Source organism: Littorina saxatilis, linkage group LG9, assembly GCF_037325665.1.
Source record: "Littorina saxatilis isolate snail1 linkage group LG9, US_GU_Lsax_2.0, whole genome shotgun sequence".
NCBI classification, from domain to species: Eukaryota; Metazoa; Mollusca; class Gastropoda; order Littorinimorpha; family Littorinidae; genus Littorina; species Littorina saxatilis.
In genome coordinates, this window is record NC_090253.1 from 15,841,158 (window position 1) to 15,861,745 (window position 20,588).

Consider the following 20,588-nt stretch of genomic DNA (forward strand, 5'->3'; position numbering starts at 1 on the left):
AACGGATGAATAGTGGATTTTTTGTCCACCATATCTTAAAGACACAGTGCTTGACGTGTACACGATGTGGCCGCCTCCCCTGCCAGGCTTTTACATGGGTTAAGAGCATTCCTACACTTGGATACATACCAAAAATGAACAGCCTCTGTGCTTCCTATGCAGTCGGACTTTGTATGATTAATTGCTTAATTGACATCGAAGTCAATCTGCAAAACTAATTCAGACTTCACAAATTTCCCACTTTTCCACGGAAAGCAGCCATAGTGTTGATTTTTGGTATGTGAAGAACGATCTTATCTCATGATAAAGACTACAGTAGATCTGAGATGGTGAGCCGCGCTGTTTTCGCGGGAAGTACTGTGCCTTTAATCGCCTCGATCAAACTTTGTCTTGAAAGTGAATATATTTTTATATTGGATGATCAGTAACGTTGTCATGAAGGAGCATGAGGGTGTAAGAAAAAGTCGTTGGAAGCTTCAACAAATAAACATCAACTGTACGCATCTGTTGCTTATGTGTTACCAGTTTATTGGTTTGTTTGCTGATTGAAGCGAATGCTTGAGAGCGTCTTTGTGCACGAACGTACCGAAAACAACATGTGTGTGTGTGTGTGTGCGTGTGTGTGTCAATGTGTGTGCGTGTGCGTAAGTACACAGACAAAAGGCACACCCACACCCACTCCCACACACATGGTGCACACATACACTGACACACGCACGCACACACACACACACACTTTGCGTATATACACACACATACACATGGCATGCAAACGCACACGCACTCACACACACATGGCGCGCGCACACACACACACACATACATAGCGCACACACATACACATCCATGACATGCAAACGCACACACACACTCACACGGTGCACACACACACATACACTCACACACACACATATTCACACACACACACACATACATTCACACACACACACACTCACTCACTCTCACACACACACACACAAGTAAAGAGAGAGAGAGCGCGAAGGGAAATATCAGATATTGTCTTTCATTTGCAAGGGTATTGATATAATACATGGTTTTTTCAATTAGTCAAGTTTTGACTAAATGTTTTAACGTAGAGGGGGGGAAAAGAGACGAGGGTCGTGGTGTATGTGTGTGTGTGTGTGTCTGTCTGTGTGTCTGTCTGTGTGTGTGTGTGCAGAGCGATTCAGACTAAACTACTGGACCGATCTTTATGAAATTTGACATGAGAGTTCCTGGGATTGATATCCCCGAACTTTTTTTTCGTGTTTTCGATAAATGTCTTCGATGACGTCATATCCGGCTTTTCGTGAAAGTTGAGGCGGCACTGTCACGCTCTCATTTTTCAACCAAATTGGTTGAAATTTTGGTCAAGTAATTTTCGACGAAGCCCGGACTTTGGTATTGCATTTCAGCTTGGTGGCTTAAAAATTAATTAATGACTTTGGTCATTAAAAATCTGAAAATTGTAAAAAAAAAAAATTATAAAACGATCCAAATTTACGTTCATCTTATTCTCCATCATTTGCTGATTCCATAAACATATAAATATGTTATATTTGGATTAAAAACAAGCTCTGAAAATTAAATATATAAAAATTATTATCAAAATTAATTTGTCGAAATCAATTTAAAAACACTTTCACTTTATTCCTTGTCGGTTCCTGATTCCAAAAACATATAGATATGATATGTTTGGATTAAAAACACGCTCAGAAAGTTAAAACGAAGAGAGGTACAGAAAAGTGTGCTATCATTCTCAGCGCAACTGCTACCCCGCTCTTCTTGTCAATTTCACTGCCTTTGCCGTGAGCAGTGGACTGACGATGCTACGAGTATACGGTCTTGCTGCGTTGCATTGCGTTCAGTTTCATTCTGTGAGTTCGACAGCTACTTGACTAAATGTTGTATTTTCGCCTTACGCGACTTGTTTTACATTCAGTCAAGTTTTGACTAAATGTTTTAACATAGAGGGGGAATCGAAACGAGGGTCGTAGTGTATGTGTGTATGTATGTGTGTGCGTGCGTGCGTGTAGAGCGATTCAGACCAAACTACTGGACCGATCTTCATGAAATTTGACATGAGAGTTCCTGGGATTGATATCCCCGAACGTTTTTTTCTTTTTTTCGATAAATGTCTTTGATGACGTCATATCCGGCTTTTCGTGAAAGTTGAGGCGGCACTGTCACGCTCTTATTTTTCAACCAAATTGGTTGAAATTTTGGTCAAGTAGTCTTCGACGAAGCCCGGACTTCGGTATTGCATTTCAGCGTGGTGGCTTAAAAATTAATTAATGACTTTGGTCATTAAAAATCTGAAAATTGTAAACAAGTCGCGTAAGGCGAAAATACAATATTTAGTCAAGTAGCTGTCGAACTCACAGAATGAAACGCAATGCCATTTTACTCGTAGCATCGTCAGGCCACCGCTCATGGCAAAGGCAGTGAAATTGACAAGAAGAGCGGGGTAGTAGTTGCGCTAAGAAGGATAGCACGCTTTTCTGTACCTCTCTTTGTTTTAACTTTCTGAGCGTGTTTTTAATCCAAACATATCATATCTATATGTTTTTGGAATCAGGAACCGACAAGGAATAAGATGAAAGTGTTTTTAAATTGATTTGGACAATTTAATTTTGATAATAATTTTTATATATTTAATTTTCAGAGCTTGTTTTTAATCCGAATATAACATATTTATATGTTTTTGGAATCAGCAAATGATGGAGAATAAAATAAACGTAAATGTGGATCGTTTTATACATTTTTATTTTTTTTTACAATTTTCCGATTTTTAATGACCAAAGTCATAAATTAATTTTTAAGCCACCACGCTGAGATGCAATACCGAAGTCCGGGCTTCGTCGAAGATTACTTGACCAAAATTTCAACCAATTTGGTTGAAAAATGAGGGCGTGACAGTGCCGCCTCAACTTTCACGAAAAGCCGGATATGACGTCATCAAAGACATTTATCAAAAAAATGAAAAAAACGTTCGGGGATTTCATACCCAGGAACTCTCATGTCAAATTTCATAAAGATCGGTCCAGTAGTTTAGTCTGAATCGCTCTACACACACACACACACACACACACACACACACACACACACACACACACACACGCGCACAGACAGACAGACACACATACACCACGACCCTCGTGACGATTCCCCCTCGATGTTAAAATATTTAGTCAAAACTTGACTAAATATAAAAAAAAAACAAACATTATAAAACGATCCAAATTTACGTTTATCTTATTCTCCATCATTTTCTGATTCCAAAAATATATAAATATGTTATATTTGGATTAAAAACAAGCTCTGAAAATTAAAAATATAAAAATTATTATCAAAATTAAATTTTCGAAATCAATTTAAAAACACGTTCATCTTATTCCTTGTCGGTTCCTGATTCCAAAAACATATAGATATGATATGTTTGGATTAAAAACACGCTCAGAAAGTTAAAACAAACAGAAGTACAGAAAAGCGTGCTATCCTTCTCAGCGCAACTACTAAACCGCTCTTCTTGTCAATTTCACTGCCTTTGCCATGAGCATGAGTGGTGGACTGACGATGCTACGAGTATACGGTCTTGCTGCGTTGCATTGCGTTCAGTTTCATTCTGTGAGTTCGACAGGTACTTGACTAAATGTTATATTTTCGCCTTACGCGACTTGTTTACATTTTAGTCAAGTTTTGAGACGAGGGTGTGGTGTATGTGTGTGTGTGTGTGCGTGTAGAGCGATTCAGAGTAAACTACTGGACCGATCTTTATGAAATTTTACATAAGAGTTCCTGGGTATGATATCCTTCGATGTTTTTTTCATTTTTTTTTATAAATGTCTATGATGACGTCATATCCGGCTTTTCGTGAAAGTTGAGGCGGCACTGTCACGCTCTCATTTTTCAACCAAATTGGTTGAAATTTTGGTCAAGTAATCTTCGACGAAGCCCGGACTTTGGTATTGCATTTCAGCTTGAAGGCTTAAAATTTAATTAATGAGTTTGCTCATTAAAGTTGTGATTAAAATCGATTTTTCGCAAATAGATTTAAAATTGATTGCATCGTATTCTTCATCACATTCTGAATCTAAACATATATACATATACATATAAATAGATTAATTAGTCTTACGATTAAAATTTAACAAATCGATCCAAAAATGATGTCATCTTAATCGTGATCATTTCCTGATTCCAAAAACATATAGATATGATAGGTTGTATTCAAAACAAGCTCAGAAAGTTAACAAGAATACAGAAAAGCGCGCTTTCCTGGTTTGCACAATACGCCACCGCGCTAATCTGGCGTGTCAATATCACTACGTTTTGCACGTGGAAGGTGAGCGATTTCCTTCACGCGGGCATTGACGAAGCTGTACTGTCTTGGTAAAACAAGAAGGGCAAAGCCCATACGACTCACATGCTTTACACATTTTTCCTACCAAAATACATGTGACCTTGACCCAAGGTCAAGGTCATCCAAGGTCATGCAACACAAAGCTGTTAATTCAAGACATAGGAAGTACAATGGTGCTTATTGGCTCTTTCTACCATGAGATATGGTCACTTTTAGTGGTTCACTACCTTATTTTGGTCACATTTCATAAGGGTCAAAGTGACCTTGACCTTGATCATATGTGACCAAATGTGTCTCATGATGAAAGCATAACATGTGCCCCACATAATTTTTAAGTTTGAAACAGTTATCTTCCATAGTTCAGGGTCAAGGTCACTTCAAAATATGTATACAATCCAACTTTGAAGAGCTCCTGTGACCTTGACCTTGAAGCAAGGTAAACCAAACTGGTATCAAAAGATGGGGCTTACTTTGCCCTATATATCATATATAGGTGAGGTATTGAATCTCAAAAACTTCAGAGAAAATGGGAAAAATATGAAAAATAGCTGTTTTTTAGGCAACATTTATGGCCCCTGCGACCTTGACCTTGAAGCAAGGTCAAGATGCTATGTATGTTTTTTGGGGCCTTGTCATCATACACCATCTTGCCAAATTTGGTACTGATAGACTGAATAGTGTCCAAGAAATATCCAACGTTAAAGTTTTCCGGACGGACGGACGTCCGGACGGACGGACGGACGACTCGGGTGAGTACATAGACTCACTTTTGCTTCGCATGTGAGTCAAAAAATACAGTGGTTCAGTTTCATCCCGTGAGTTCGACAGCTTGACTGAATGTAGTAATTTCGCCTTACGCGACTTGTTTATAATCAGCATTCGTACATGAGGGAAACATCCAACCACGATAAAACAAACATCACAAAAACTTTCTTTCTGTCTTTCTTTATTTGGTGTTTAACGTCGTTTTCAACCATTCAAGGTTATATCGCGACAGGGAAAGGGGGGAGATGGGATCACAAAAACCTAATGGTAACAAGTAACTCATTATACAGTGGAACCCCCTATTGAGACCCCCCCATTCCTCCCTTTTAAGACCTTGTTTCTCAGACTTTCTGTTCATATCCTTTGTAAATGTACCCCCATTTTAAAACTCCATCCTTTTTAAGACCTGATTTTCTTACATTTTTGGAGGTCTTAAAAGGGGGTTCCACTGTATCACAATTTTTTTTATGCATTCTGCATAACAATCCTGAAGATCGGGTTCCTATTTGACCTGTATTAAAGGCTGACATAGTCCTATTTAATTAGTTTAATTACTTCCAGGGCTTTTCCCATCGTTGCGGGGATGTATAAATTAAGCTTCCTGCAAAGTTTTAGGTTTGAAGTCCTTACCAATTACGAGAAATAATTAATTCTTTATTGCATTGTTTAGCAACAGTTCTCCAGGACTTGGGCTATTTTTAGACCGTTGACGTCACTTCGTGACGTTTCGTAAACCAAAGATGGCGTTTGAGACTGTTCTGTTTACATTTGACACTATCAACACCACTTTGCAATACTGAAATAATATGTCATTCATAACATTAATAAGGCATTTAGTAAAGTTACAAGTAACTTCGTTAAGCAGTACCCAACAAAATGTAACTAAAAAATAAGATTTTGTACTTCTGTAATAGTTTGATTTTTAACTTTGAGAGTTCAAATTAGATTCCAAGTTTTGGCGCTTTTGTAAAAATAAAGAGAGTGAGCAAAAGGCAGAGAGCAGGCGAAACAGAGAGAGAGAGAGAGAGAGAGAGAGAGAGAGAGACAGAGAGACAGAGAGACAGAGAGACAGAGAGAGAGAGAGAGAGATGGCCAAAGGGAAATAATTCAACATTACAACGGCCTCGGCACATATTTATCTCCCTTGCGCTTATTGTCTCATATATGGCCACTTGTCTGCCTTGGGAGTCGGCGTAATATCACTGTGTTAATTTTGAAACAAAACCACAGCAGACATAGTTCATAATTCATTAAAGACAAAACAGAGACATTGTGTCGGCTATGGTCGGCGAAGTTGGTCACAATTTTACAAAATGTACATTTTAATTTTAATTGATTTAATTTTACTACTTGTTACCCCCAATTTATAACTCTATATTTCTGATTATGTTCAACAACATAATAACAATGTTAAAATATTACATTAAACATTAACCTTCATCGTGCTTCGTGGGTCGTGGACGACCCAGAGCCTTACAAAATTGTCTTTATCTCTGAAACTCTTTCGAGTTTTTAAATGAGACTTCATGTAATTTCCAATCACCATACGCACTTCCCATTGCCCAACTTTTAAAAGATTGTCTTTGTAAAAAAAACACATAAACGATGACGTAATTTGAACTACACAGTCCGGATGATGTGGGTCGTGGAATTACGTAAGGAATTTTACGTTGTTTATCCTTATTCGGATGGCGTGGGTCGTGTACGAACCATTCTCTGCAAAGAAGCGGCAAAACGTTTATCACTATTCGGATGGCATGGGTCGTGTACGACCCATACTTTTTACGTTGAGTCCTTCTTTAAAAAGTATGGGTCGTACACGACCCACATCATCCGGACTGTGTAGTCCAACGCGTGAACCGGTGAAAGTTAAACAGGTATTATCTTAAGGTTACAATAACATATGATTGGAGTATGAACCTAGCATCACACTCTGTACATGCATTCTTTGCCACTCCTGTGTGTTAACAATAACATGTGCCACTTCACACCACTAGACTGTAAACTGGAACGTGTGAACCTAGCATCACCCTCTGTAATTGCATACTTTTTTCACTCCTGAATGTACAAACATGTGCCGCTTAACATCACTAGACCGTGTCAACCTAGCACCCCACTCTGTACAGTACGTCCATACTTTTTACTCCTGTTTTTGTTCAACATAGTTATGTCGCCTCAAAGCTCCTAACTGTGTAAACATAGCATCACACTCTGTACATGAATTCATTTTCACTTCTGTGTGTGTATCACTAACAATAAAACCCAAGCATCACACTCTGCACATTCATACTGTTAGTGTTTACATGTGCCGCTTCACACTACAGGATCATGGAACGTGAGTCCCAAGCACCACACTCAGTACACTCATACTTCTCACTCCTGAATGTGTTAACATGTGTTGTTCCACATCACTAGACTTTGGGAAACTAGCACAACATTCTGTAAATGAATACTTTTTCAATCCTGTGCATTTTAACATGCGTTGCTTCATATGACTAGACTGTGTAAACATAGAATCACACTCTGTACATGCATACTTTTTCACTCCTGTGTACGTTAACATGTGTTCCTTCATTTGATTAAAACGAGTAAACCTGGAATCTCACTCTGTACATGCATACGTTTTTACTCCTGTGTGTGTGTTAACACGTGTTCCTTCATTTGACCATACCTTACGAACCTAGCATTACACTCTGTACATTCATACTTTTTAACTCCTGTGTGCGTTAACATGTGTTGCTTCATATGACTAGACCGTGCAAACCTAGAATCACACTCTGTACATGTATGCATAATTTTTTACTCCTGTGTGAATTAACATGTGTTGCTTCCTATGACTAGACCGTGTAAACCTAGAATCACACTCTGTACATGCATACTTTTTCAATCCTGTGTGTATTAACATGTGTTCCTTCATTTGACCAGACCTTGCGAACCTAGCATTACACTCTGTACATGCATACCTTTTCACTCCTGTGTGTGTTAACATGTGTTGTTTCAACGCATGAGATAGTGCGAACCTAGCATCACACTCTGTACAAGCATACTTTTCCACTCCTGTGTCTTCTTCTTCTTTTCAATCGCCGATCACACTTGGAGTCCAGATCTTGAGATATAATTAGTGGTCCTCTGCAGCGCAGCCACTGGCCCGTACAGCTTGTTGTGCAGGGGCTCCGGCAATGGCCAGATTTCCTCTCTCAGCACCTGGTGGTTCCTGCAGTCTCGTAGGATGTGGGTCGTGTCCTGCTCTGCTTCTCCACAAGGACACATGGGGGAGGGCACAACATGCAGCTTCTTGTGGAGATGCTGGTTAAGTCTGTTGTGTCCCGTTCTCAGGCGGAAGATGACCACCTGCTGTGGTCTGGATAGCAGGTGGTAGCTGTCCTGTGGCTGGGGCGTCCTGTGCAGAGACTTAATGATGGTCTTCATCTCTGTCAGGCTCACAGGGTTGTTCTCTTGCTCTTCTTCTGCACCCAGCTTTGCCATCCTGTCCGCCTTTTCGTTTACTTGTACACCACAGTGGGAGGGGATCCATTGCAGTACTGTCCTCAGGCTCTTGATATTGTGTAGAGCGTGTTCCAGCTGAGGCAGTTTGCTACTGGTCATTGCTTGTAGTACTGACAGAGCGTCAGTCAGGAAGACCACCTGGTTGTCATGGTTGACTCTGTCGTTGATGGTGTATGCTGCATGGATCAGTGCTTGTACCTCAGCTCTGTAGTTTGTACAGTGGAGGCCTGTTGGTATAGCCTCTGCTTGCCGCTCTCCACTGGGGTACTGGACATACACCCCCGCTCCTCCATTTTTGACTGCCTCTGTGGCTGACCCATCAGTATACACCCGTATCCATGCTTCTTGTACCTTTCTTCAAGCATGGCAAGAGTCAGGGCTTTTTTCGTCACATTGCTCTGCTCGTCCTTTGTTGTGAGGTAGGGGACACTGGTCTGTATGTCCAGGTTTCCTTGTCTGTCTTCCCTGGGTGGGGCGTCAAGGGAGAAAGATGGTGGCTCCACTAGCTCTGGCATCTCTGTCTGATGTTTCTTCTGCAAAGCCCTTGCCTCAAGAGCGAAGCTTGATCTTTTCAGCCTGCCTAAGGACATCTTCTTGAGTCTGTCACTCATTGGATGGTCATGAGTGCACTGGTGCTTGGTGGCTTGTACCATTGTTTTGCAGTCTCGCCTTTTGCTCAGTGGAGGAATGCCAGTCACCTGTTCCATCTTCTGTATGGGTGTTGATTTCATTGCGCCCGTGATGATTCTCAGCGCTTGGTTCTGTACTTTGTCTAGGGCCTGCTGGTGTGTCTTGGCTGCTGTTGCCCAAGAGCTTGATCCGTACTCGAGGTGCGGTCGTACAGTCCCCTGGTAGACTGATTTCAGGATCTTCTCGTTTGCACCCCAGTGTGATCCTGCCAGCTTCCGCATGTTTAGTTTTCTCCTGGCCTTTCCCTCTGCATTCATGATGTGTTGTTTCCAGGTCATGCGCTTGTCATAGGTGACCTTCAGGTATGTTTGCTGGTCTTCAAATTTCAGGGGTGTGTCACCCAAGGTCAGTTTGCCAGGTGTCGCTTTGGCAGAGAGTGTGAAGAGAGTGGCAGTGGTCTTCTCCCTGTTGATGGTCACACACCAGTCTTCCGCCCACGGTGCAACCTTTTCTAGGGCAAGTTGCATCCTGTAGGTTGCTGTGGTTGCATACTCTTACGAGCACCAGAGTGTATTGACATGTGTCGGTTCAACGCACAAGATTGTGCGAACCTAGCATCACACTCTGTACAAGCAAACTTTTTCACTCCTGTGTGTATTAACATGTGTCGGTTCAACGAATGAGATCGTGTGAACCTAGCATCACACTCTGTACAAGCATACGTTTTCACTCCTGTGTGTATTAACATGTGTTGGTTCAACGCATGAGATTGTGCGAACCTAGCATCACACTCTGTACATGCATAATTTTTTACTCCTGTGTGTATCAACATGTGTCGGTTCAACGCATGAGATTGTGTAAACCTAGCATCACACTCTGTACAAGCATACTTTTTCACTCCTGTGTGTATTAACATGTGTCGGTTCAACGAATGAGATCGTGCGAACCTAGCATCACACTCTGTACAAGCATACTTTTTCACTCCTGTGTGTATTAACATGTGTTGGTTCAACACATGAGATTGTGTGAACCTAGCATCACACTCTGTACATGCATAATTTTTTACTCCTGTGTGAGTTAACATATGTTGCTTCCTATGACTAGACCGTGTAAACCTAGAATCACACTCTGCACATGCATACTTTTTCACTCCTGTGTGTATTAACATGTGCCGATTCAAATCACCAGAACTTGTGAACCTAGAATCACATTCTGTACATGCATAATTTTTTACTCCTGTGTGAGTTAACATATGTTGCTTCCTATGACTAGACCGTGTAAACCTAGAATCACACTCTGTACATGCATACTTTTTCACTCCTGTGTGTGTTAACATGTGCCGATTCACATCACGAGAAGTTGTGAACCTAGAATCACATTCTGTACATGCATAATTTTTCACTCCTGTGTGTGTTAACATGTGTTGGTTCAACGCACGAGACAGTGCGAACCTAGCATCACACTCTGTACAAGCATACTTTTTCACTCCTGTGTGTATCAACATGTGACGGTTCAACGCATGAGATTGTGCGAACCTAGCATCACACTCTGTACATGCATAATTTTTTACTCCTGTGTGAGTTAACATATGTTGCTTCCTATGACTAGACCGTGTAAACCTAGAATCACACTCTGTACATGCATACTTTTTCACTCCTGTGTGTATTAACATGTGCCGATTCAAATCACCAGAACTTGTGAACCTAGAATCACATTCTGTACATGCATAATTTTTTACTCCTGTGTGAGTTAACATATGTTGCTTCCTATGACTAGACCGTGTAAACCTAGAATCACACTCTGTACATGCATACTTTTTCACTCCTGTGTGTGTTAACATGTGCCGCTTCACATCACCAGAAGTTGTGAACCTAGAATCACATTCTGTACATGCATAATTTTTCACTCCTGTGTGTGTTAACATGTGTTGGTTCAACGCATGAGATAGTGCGAACCTAGCATCACACTCTGAACAAGCATACTTTTTCACTCCTGTGTGTATTAACATGTGTTGGTTCAACACATGAGATTGTGCGAACCTAGCATCACACTCTGTACAAGCATACTTTTTCACTCCTATGTGTGTTAACATGTGTTCCTTTAAATTTTCAGACAGTGTGAACTGAAACCCACATTCTGTACAAGCATAGTTTTTCTCTCCAGTATGAGTTACAATGGGTTGCTTGAAATGTCCAGGCTGTGTAGGTTTAGCACCACACTCTGTAAATTCATGGTTTTTTGCTGTCGGGCTTGATTTCATGCTTCGTATCGGGCTTGATATCATGCTTCGTATCAGATGAAAAGAGTATTTGACCCCACCACTACATTCAGTACTTGCATGTTCCTTTTGTTTCAGCAAGGTATCATACTCAGTATTTGAATGTTCCTTTTGTTTCAACCAGGTATCACACTCAGTACTGGATTGTACCTCTTGTTTCAGCCAGGTATCACGCTCAGTACTGGATTGTACCTCTTGTTTCAGCCAGGTATCACACTCAGTACTGGATTGTACCTCTTGTTTCAGCCAGGTATCACACTCAGTACTGGATTGTACCTCTTGTTTCAGCCAGGTATCACACTCAGTACTGGATTGTACCTCTGGTTTCAGCCAGTACTCAGTACTTGCATGTTCCTCTTGTTTTAGCCAGGTATCACTGTGGGCGCTGTCTGCATCTTGTCCTTCCAATGGTACTGTAGGCATGGTAGCTGCGTTGTCTGTGGCAACAACCCCTCTAATTGGAACTGGGAAATGAAAGCAAAAGCAAGTCATATAATATGCTGATTATGATCCGATAATAGCATCAACTTTTCCTCACGTTTCCTGCTTGCAAATTAAACATACCAGAAAGCAGGAGCAGGCAATTTCAAAAGCAGCACTCAGTAAAGTTTAAACTGTGTCAAGTTCCTGACTCACCGCCCCTGCTAGCAACCTCAATAATTATATTGGTCAGCCAGTCCTTTCTGTGGCTATTGATATTGAACAATTATATTGGTCAGCCAGTCCTTTCTGTGTCTATTTACCCCTCTCCACACCTCCTTCAAACGATGGGAGGTGCAGACCTGTGCACACTCAAAACGCTCATCAGTAGAAAACAAACCAAATTTCAGTAGTTTTTAAAATGTTTCAGACTTAGTAAGCTGTAATGACAGTTCAAGAAATAATTTGCATTGGTCTCCTTCCCTGGATTTTACGATCTCCGGGTTGTCTTGAGAATAACTGGACTACCAGCACTGTTGTGCTGTTTTCTTCTTTGGTGACAGAGCTGGTGTCTCCTCTTCACTATCTGAATCTCGCACTCTTTTGACATTTAGTCAAGTTTTGACTAAATGTTTTAACGTAGAGGGGGGAATCGAGACGAGGGTTGTGGTGTATGTGTGTGTGTGTGTGTGTGTGTGTGTGTGTGTGTGTGTGTGTGTGTCTGTGTGTGTCTGTGTGTAGAGCAATTCAGACTAAACTACTGGACCGATCTTTATGAAATTTGACATGAGAGTTCCTGGGTATGATATCCCCAGACGTTTTTTTTCATTTTTTTGATAAATGTCTTTGACGACGTCATATCCGGCTTTTCGTGAAAGTTGAGGCGGCACTGTCACGCACTCATTTTTCAACCAAATTGGTTGAAATTTTGGTCAAGTAATCTTCGACAAGGCCCGGACTTAGGTATTGCATTTCAGTTTGGTGGCTTAAAAATTAATTAATGACTTTGGTCATTAAAATTCTGAAAATTGTAAAAAAAATATCTTTTTTTTATAAAACGATCCAAATTTACGTTCATCTTATTCTTCATCATTTTCTGATTCCAAAAACATATAAATATGTTATATTTGGATTAAAAACAAGCTCTGAAAATTAAAAGTATAAAAATTATTATCAAAATTAAATTTTCAAAATCAATTTAAAAACACTTTCATCTTATTCCTTGTCGGTTCCTGATTCCAAAAACATATAGATATATGTTTGGAATAAAAACACGCTCAGAAAGTTCAAACGAACAGAGGTACAGAAAAGCGTACTATCCTTCTCAGCGCAACTACTACCCAGCTCTTCTTGTCAATTTCACTGCCTTTGCCATGAGCGGGGGACTGACGATGCTACAAGGATACGGTCTTGCTGAAAAATTGCATTGCGTTCAGTTTCTTTCATTCTGTGAGTTCGACAGCTACTTGACTAAATGTTGTATTTTCGCCTTACACAACTTGTCTTGTTTTCTTTTTCCATGTTTCACTTCAATCACAAGTTGCCAAGCAGACGCTGGACGAACTAAGTCTGAGAACAAAGACTCAATGCTGAGAACACGCGCGCTTCCGGTAAATCGTAAAATGTCTTTTCAGCGCAACGGCCAACTAATTGGTCAAAACATCTTAAAACAGAAAAAAAGTACAAAAACAATTTTTGTTGAGTTTGTTTGTTTGTTTGCTTAACACCCAGCTGACCACGAAGGGCCATATCAGGGCGGTGCTGCTTTGACATATAACGTGCGCCACACACAAGACAGAAGTCGCAGCACAGGCTTCATGTCTCACCCAGTCACATTATTCTGACACCGGACCAACCAGTCCTAGCACTAACCCCATAATGCCAGACGCCAGGCGGAGCAGCCACTAGATTGCCAATTTTAAAGTCTTAGGTATGACCCGGCCGGGGTTCGAACCCACGACCTTCCGATCACGGGGCGGACGCCTTACCCCTACGCCAACCGTGCCCGCATTTTTGTTGAGTAAAACATTGGAATTTCGGAATTTTAATTAAAAATCCGTAGCACCGTAATCTGCATATAAAAATCAGAGAAATTAAGGAGAAACCGTAGATGTGCACAGGTCTGGAGGTGCCACCAAAGCCGACCCCCATCAACAACGTCAACCATTCCTCTTCCCCTCCCCCACCCCATGATATTTCATTGGCCTTACCATATGCATGTGTTTCAGTGATGTCACAACACTCTTCTGCGACATCAATTTCTATCTTGACATCTGAGAGTAGAGCTGTGTCTCCTTCCTCCATGCTGTTGGGAGAAGCCATGGGCCCTGACTGTTCACTGTTCAAGGCGCTGACTGTTCACTGTTCAAGGCGCTGACTGTTGTTCACTGTTCAAGGCGCTGACTGTTGTTCACTGTTCAAGGCGCTGACAATTCATGATCGTTCACTATTCAACGCGCTGACAATTCCTGACTGTTCACGGCGCTACTGTTCACTGTTCAAGGTGTTGGCCAATGATAGCTGCTCTCTCTTCAAGGCGTTGCACTTGCAGGTCCATAGCTGATCAGCTTTCAAAGCAATGCTGTGTAGAAAAAACGAAATTCAGTAATTTAAAGAAGCAGAGAAAATCTCTCTCTCTCTCTCTCTCTCTCTCTCTCTCTCTCTCTCTCTCTCTCTCTCTCTCTCTCTCTCTCTCTCTCTCTCTCTCTCTCTCTCTCTCTCTCTCTCTCTCTCTCTCTCTCTCTCTCTCTCTCTCTCTCTCTCTCTCTCTCTCTCTCTCTCTCTCTCTCTCTCTCTCTCTCTCTCTCTCTCTCTCTCACACAAACAGCTTCAAAACAAAAGCTCCATAACTAAACCAGTATTGGTACTCATGTAAGTGTCAATGCATTCCATCGCGTCGTTGCTAAAATACAGCGCTTATTGTGATGATACCTATCAAAACTGTCGCAAAACCACATGCGTTTGACCACTCATGCCATTGAACCCTGCATTACTACTGAGTAGGAATAGCAAAGCACATGAAATACGCAAGTCAGATAAACAGAACATGTTCAGGGTAGATCATGAATTCTTTCTTCTCTTATTTAAAAGTTGCCACGTTGTGTACATTATAATTTTTCGTTGATTTTTTTTATATCAGTTCCTTCCGGTTTTTTTCAATTTTGTTGGGAGGGATCCCCTTATTTGAACGGCGTCCTAGTGAAGACTTTTATCTTTGATCTAAAAGGTGATCCAGGTATTCAAGTTGAGGGCCTTATAAACGGCATGAAAAGTTTTGAGCGAAATGACACAGGAAATAATGCTTTAAGTTTAAAGGCACAGTGCGCCTCCCGTAAACCATCACAGATACTGTCAGGCTTTTACACACAGTACAAACACTCGTCCATTTGAACGCTCACCAAACGAGAACATCCTAGGTACCCTACGCAAAGAGCGAGCAATTTTCAAAGATTTAATTTTGCGGATTGTGTCGGAGACAATCGGACCGTGGTGCGTTTTGGCGCTAGACCTAACTTTTAAAATCTAAATAATAAAGATTGACAGCTTGTTACACAAACATTCTTAAATCATAAAAGAATTCTTTTTTCATCAAGACAAGATCAGTAAAATTCGAAGGTTTGAAAGTTTGAAAAAAGAAACACCCGGTAGCAGGGTCAATGAAGGTCGTGGTTCTCGTAGCAGACGACGGTTTATGTCTATCGCCAGTTCCTCTGAACAGTCAAAAGCCATCGCGAGAGTTCTTGAGAACCACAGCCGTTTGTTTCGTGCATAGTCAGAGGTACATAATAACATGCTATTGCAGATAAGCTCACAGCGAGTCGCATTCAAATTACTAACTGACGACTGCATTGTGAAAAAGGGAAACTGGATCACACGGGTCCACGATGGCTAGGAGTGAGAAACTGAAATTTATATTCACTTTTGTGATCATATAACGCTTCAGCCTATACATCTTATAATACATTATAATGTATTAGATGTAAAATATTTACTACATGACTGTTTTTACCTAGTTGAAAAATATGCATTTTCATGATTTTTGTAGCGTGTCACTGCCTGCCATCACGACTCACTTCACCCCTATCCCATATTACACGATTTGTGAAACAGTAAAAAGAGACAACAATTAAAAGAAATAAACAGGTATACATAATCATTAATATTGTCTCCGGATGCCCGCATGGAGCTGTTGAAGTTCCAAGCTGCTTTGAGTCAATGAAGGCACCAACAGTGGCAACACACAACATTCTTCAGCAACTCACAAACTCCCCATACCCGCCCGCAATAACCAATGGAAGCAGAAGCAGAGATACTGTAACAGAAGCACTGCGAAAGCAGCACACACAACCATATACTTCCACGAAAAGTGGTGGTCAAACCCCTCCTCAGTGAGGGGCCATGTGGCATCAATCTAGTCCACGCCTCTCGGAATTATCAACAAGTAATAGGGGCGGCCGTGAATGTGTGAATGTTTATTCTGAAGACGGGGATTGGAAGTTGTCCGTCCTTTTTTCCTTCCTGTGTCTCGCCTGGCTCCAATTCTTATTTGCAAATGCATACATATATGTGCAAAAAGGAGAGATGTAATTTTTTTTTTTCTTACTTAGTTTGCTTAAATGTGTGTGTGTGTGTGTGTGTGTGTGTGTGTGTGTGTGTGTGTGTGTGTGTGTGTGTGTGTGTGTGTGTGTGTGTGTATGTTACAATGTGTGTGTGTGTATGTTACAATGTGCGTGTGTGTGTGTTTACTGGAAATCCTTGATTGAATATACATGTATGATTAACAATTTCGGTGGTTATCTTTAAGCATTTAGCCTACAAAAAATTGGGAAATAACACGTCAATATAAGTATTGCGCTAGAAAGCTTGCACTACGGAAAACAGATGAGTGCGAAGTGTGTGTTTGAGTCGCTGAGTACCAAATAGAAATACAGCCGTGAACCGCGAGGCAGAAAAGCTTTATAAACGCCATTGTCATTGTGTTACTCGTCTTCGACTCGTCGGCATTAGGCACAAAAAAAATAGGTGTGGTTATGGTAACATAGCCAAAAAATAGGGTAGGAAGGTAGGCAATCACTTTTTTTTTTTTTACTTTTTTTTTCTAATGTGTACAAATTAAACCTACTTGAAAGGGAAATAAGTGTGCGACTCGAGCGCTTTTGCTTTCATTGCGTTTTCTGCACTCGTTTTCTTGTTTTTTTTTGTGTTTTTTGACAAATGTAATAAAAAGTTATAGGGTCGGCCCCTGAAAATCGGGTAGGTCGGGTTACCGTAACCACACCTATTTTTTTTTTAGGCCTTATACTTGTCTCGTCTAAATATATATCGGACCCTATTGAGGTCTCCCGAATGACGTCTCACAGCGTGCGTGGTCGTCCTTCAGTCCGAGCTTTGGCGCAGGCTATCTGGCCAGACAAAAGAAGTGCTAATACTTAGTACAATTGTTCTGCGCGAACTTAGAATCCGGTTTCATTCTAGAATGGACCGGGTCCAGGTTGGAATTCTAACCCTGCGCAAGTACAGGGGTGCCATTCTAGAATGAAACCCTTGTTGCTGGTCCATTCTAGAATCGGCCGTGCGCAAGGTTGGAATTTGGGTCCAAGTTGGAATAGTCATTTCAGTTAGACTATCACACAGCCAAAGCCACAAATGTGGATTTTCTGTTTGTTTTTGTTTTTTGTGTGTTTGGTTGGGGTTTTTTTCGGGTTTTTTACACTTTACTCAAAGACATCGTGAATTGGGATTGTGATGTTCTGAAAGTGATTACGATTTTGAGAGACACTCAGCACTGATCGCTACGAACGGAAATTTCCGGACTGACAGTGTTTTGCCGATCTCGCTTGTAACTTTTAATCTTATTCATATACATGAAGTTGGTCTTCTGAATTGTGAAGATATAATGTCAACTTTTTTTTAAACCTGTGACAACAGCTCTATAACTCACTCTGTCCTTCTGTTGGTCTGTCTGTCGGTTAGTCGGTCTGACCGTCTGTCTGTCTGTCTGTCAAAAAAATTGTCAAAAAACCGGACATTTCCGAGAGGGAGACAGCGCTGACATTGCAAGCGGCCGCAACCGGCTCTCATCAAAAAAACAACTGCCCTGCAAACATTACCGCCCTGGTAGTCCCCCTTGCTATGGTCTTTGTTTATTGCGTACTCAGGAGTGTCAACTTTCTTGACATGACATGACATCGCAAGATCGCCAAAGGATTTTTTCAGGGGTAGACAAATCAGCCCCATTTTATCAAAGGGAAGGTGCAGGTGGAGATAATTCAAGGGAAGACAACTCTGTCTTACCTACAAACATTACGGCCCCCTATATTCAAGGGTTTCATTCTAGAATGGCACCCCTGTACTTGCGCAGGGTTAGAATTCCAACCTGGACCCGGTCCATTCTAGAATGAAACCGGATTCTAAGTTCGCGCAGAACACAATCATCGGTTTCAGATAAAGCAAGTTCAGACCAGAACTATGGCTATGCACAGGGTAATGTTCGACCAAACTTCTATTCACTTTACGATTCAGTAAAGCCCCATTCTAGAACCGTGTAGACGGAAGCGTTTATAACTCGATGATGCGGTGTGGTACTTACCCCATTGGCCGTCTGCACTGCAGGCTCAGTATCTGAATGAAGAAAGATAATAACCAATATATCGCACTCTTTGTTTCCCTTGACCCTGAAGTCGTAGCGGAAGTGGCCCAGATGACCGAACTGAACTTCCCTTCCCAGTGGGAAGAGAGCCAGCAAGGGGAGCAACCGTGGCCTAATTATTCCGAGCGGTCTTCCCTTTTGTACATCTTTCTCAGTCTCGCGCTGTTTGTGGCAGGCAGAACTAGGAATTGCATTTGCAAAAAAATGAGAAAGGATCGAAACTTGGTTTGTGTCTTGTTTTGTGTGGTTGGTTCAGGTTGCTTGGTTGACTAGCGGCTGGGTATAGTATATGTGAGAGTGCGTCGGCGTTATTACATGTATATTGTCGATTTGTTTTCTTTTAATTTTGTTTTCAATTCTATTTTCTCCTCTTTTATATTTGAAGAAACCTCAAAAGCAACAAAGTTGTGGTTGTTTCAAGAATAATACAGTAACAGTATGAAATACCTCTTTGGACAAAAAACATCAACACACTGTGCAATATTTTTCTGAACTGAGATATGGCCTGTACAATTAAAGAAAGATGGTAGATTGTAATTAATCGTGATAATTTAATTTTTAATGAAAATTGTAATATACGATTGCTGAAGACGGTTTAACAGAGAGGATTTGTTGGAGTTCTTTCCCCAAAACGCAGACTCCGAAATAAGATTGTTATGATCTGAATTCATGTTCACGTTTCCGGCGATGCGTAGTGTATGTGTGTGTGTGTGTGTGTGTGTGTGTGTGTGTGTGTGTGTGTGTGTGTGTGTGTGTGTGTGTGTGTGTGTGCGTGTGTGTGCGTGTAAGAGAGAGATCGAGTGAGACTCAGAGTGTGTGTTTATGCGTGCCATGTGTGTGTGTGTGTGCGACAGAGACTAAGAGAGAGTTGGAGTGTCTGCACTGACGAATCCTCATGGTGGATGGGGGTGGGGAAGAGGGTATATATGCAGACACACACACACACATCTGGCACAATCCCCCCTTAGAACATGAAACTACAATCGGACAATAACAACATCCGCAAACACGCCAAGTCATAACAGGAATTCTTGTATGTATGGGATATGGTTGTCTTCAATTCTTCACAGTTCAACCATTGCACACATCTGTACGTACGGCACACGACATCCAGACAATCAGGGGTGTGGTATCCCTGTCCCAGCCCCTCACCCTCAACCCAAAGACCTGTGGCCATGACAATATCTGCAACGTCATTGGATCGTTTTACGCTGGCAAAAAAAAAAAGGTAAGGGTATTTTTGAAGGGTTTAGGATCCAAGAATTAAACAGCAGGTTGGCCGTCGCGATATAACCTTGAATGGTTGAAAACGACGTTAAACACCAAATAAAGAAAGAACAGCAGGTTGGACACAGGTCAAATTTATGTGTTTTCGCGGGAAGTATTGTGCCTTTAATCGCCTCGATCAAACTTTGTCTTGAAAGTGAATATATTTTTATATTGGATGATCAGTAACGTTGTCATGAAGGAGCATGAGGGTGTAAGAAAAAGTCGTTGGAAGCTTGAACAATTGTCAGTTAACAAATAAACATCAACTGTACGCATCTGTTGCTTATGTGTTACCAGTTTATTGGTTTGTTTGCTGATTGAAGCAATGCTTGAGAGCGTCTTTGTGCACGAACGTACCGAAAACAACATTTGTGTGTGTGTGTGTGTGTGTGTGTGTGTGTGTGTGTGTGTGTGTGCGTGTGCGTAAGTACACAGACACACCCACTCCCACACACATGACATGGTGTACACATACACTGACACACGCACGCACACACACACACACGCACACATTGCGTATACACACACACACATATATACATAGTGCACACACACACATACACATGGCATGCAAACGCACATGCACTCACACACACATGGCGCGCACACACACACATACATAGCGCACACACATACACATCCATGACATGCAAACGCACATGCACTCACACACACACACACACATACATGGCGCACACACATATACA

At 41.3% G+C, this 20,588-nt stretch overlaps 1 protein-coding gene across 1 annotated transcript; it reads right to left on the reverse strand.

Annotated features, from left to right (window-relative positions):
* Window positions 1-5,292: 5,292 nt before the first annotated feature.
* Window positions 5,293-18,662, reverse strand: LOC138975400 (zinc finger protein 11-like). Its single transcript, XM_070348067.1, has 3 exons — window positions 18,553-18,662; window positions 14,174-14,544; window positions 5,293-12,007 (listed from the first exon to the last, which is right to left on the reverse strand). Exons 2-3 carry the CDS (start codon window positions 14,283-14,285, stop codon window positions 9,777-9,779), a joined length of 2,343 nt encoding a protein of 780 aa, XP_070204168.1. The 5' UTR covers window positions 14,286-14,544; window positions 18,553-18,662; the 3' UTR covers window positions 5,293-9,776.
* Window positions 18,663-20,588: the final 1,926 nt, after the last annotated feature.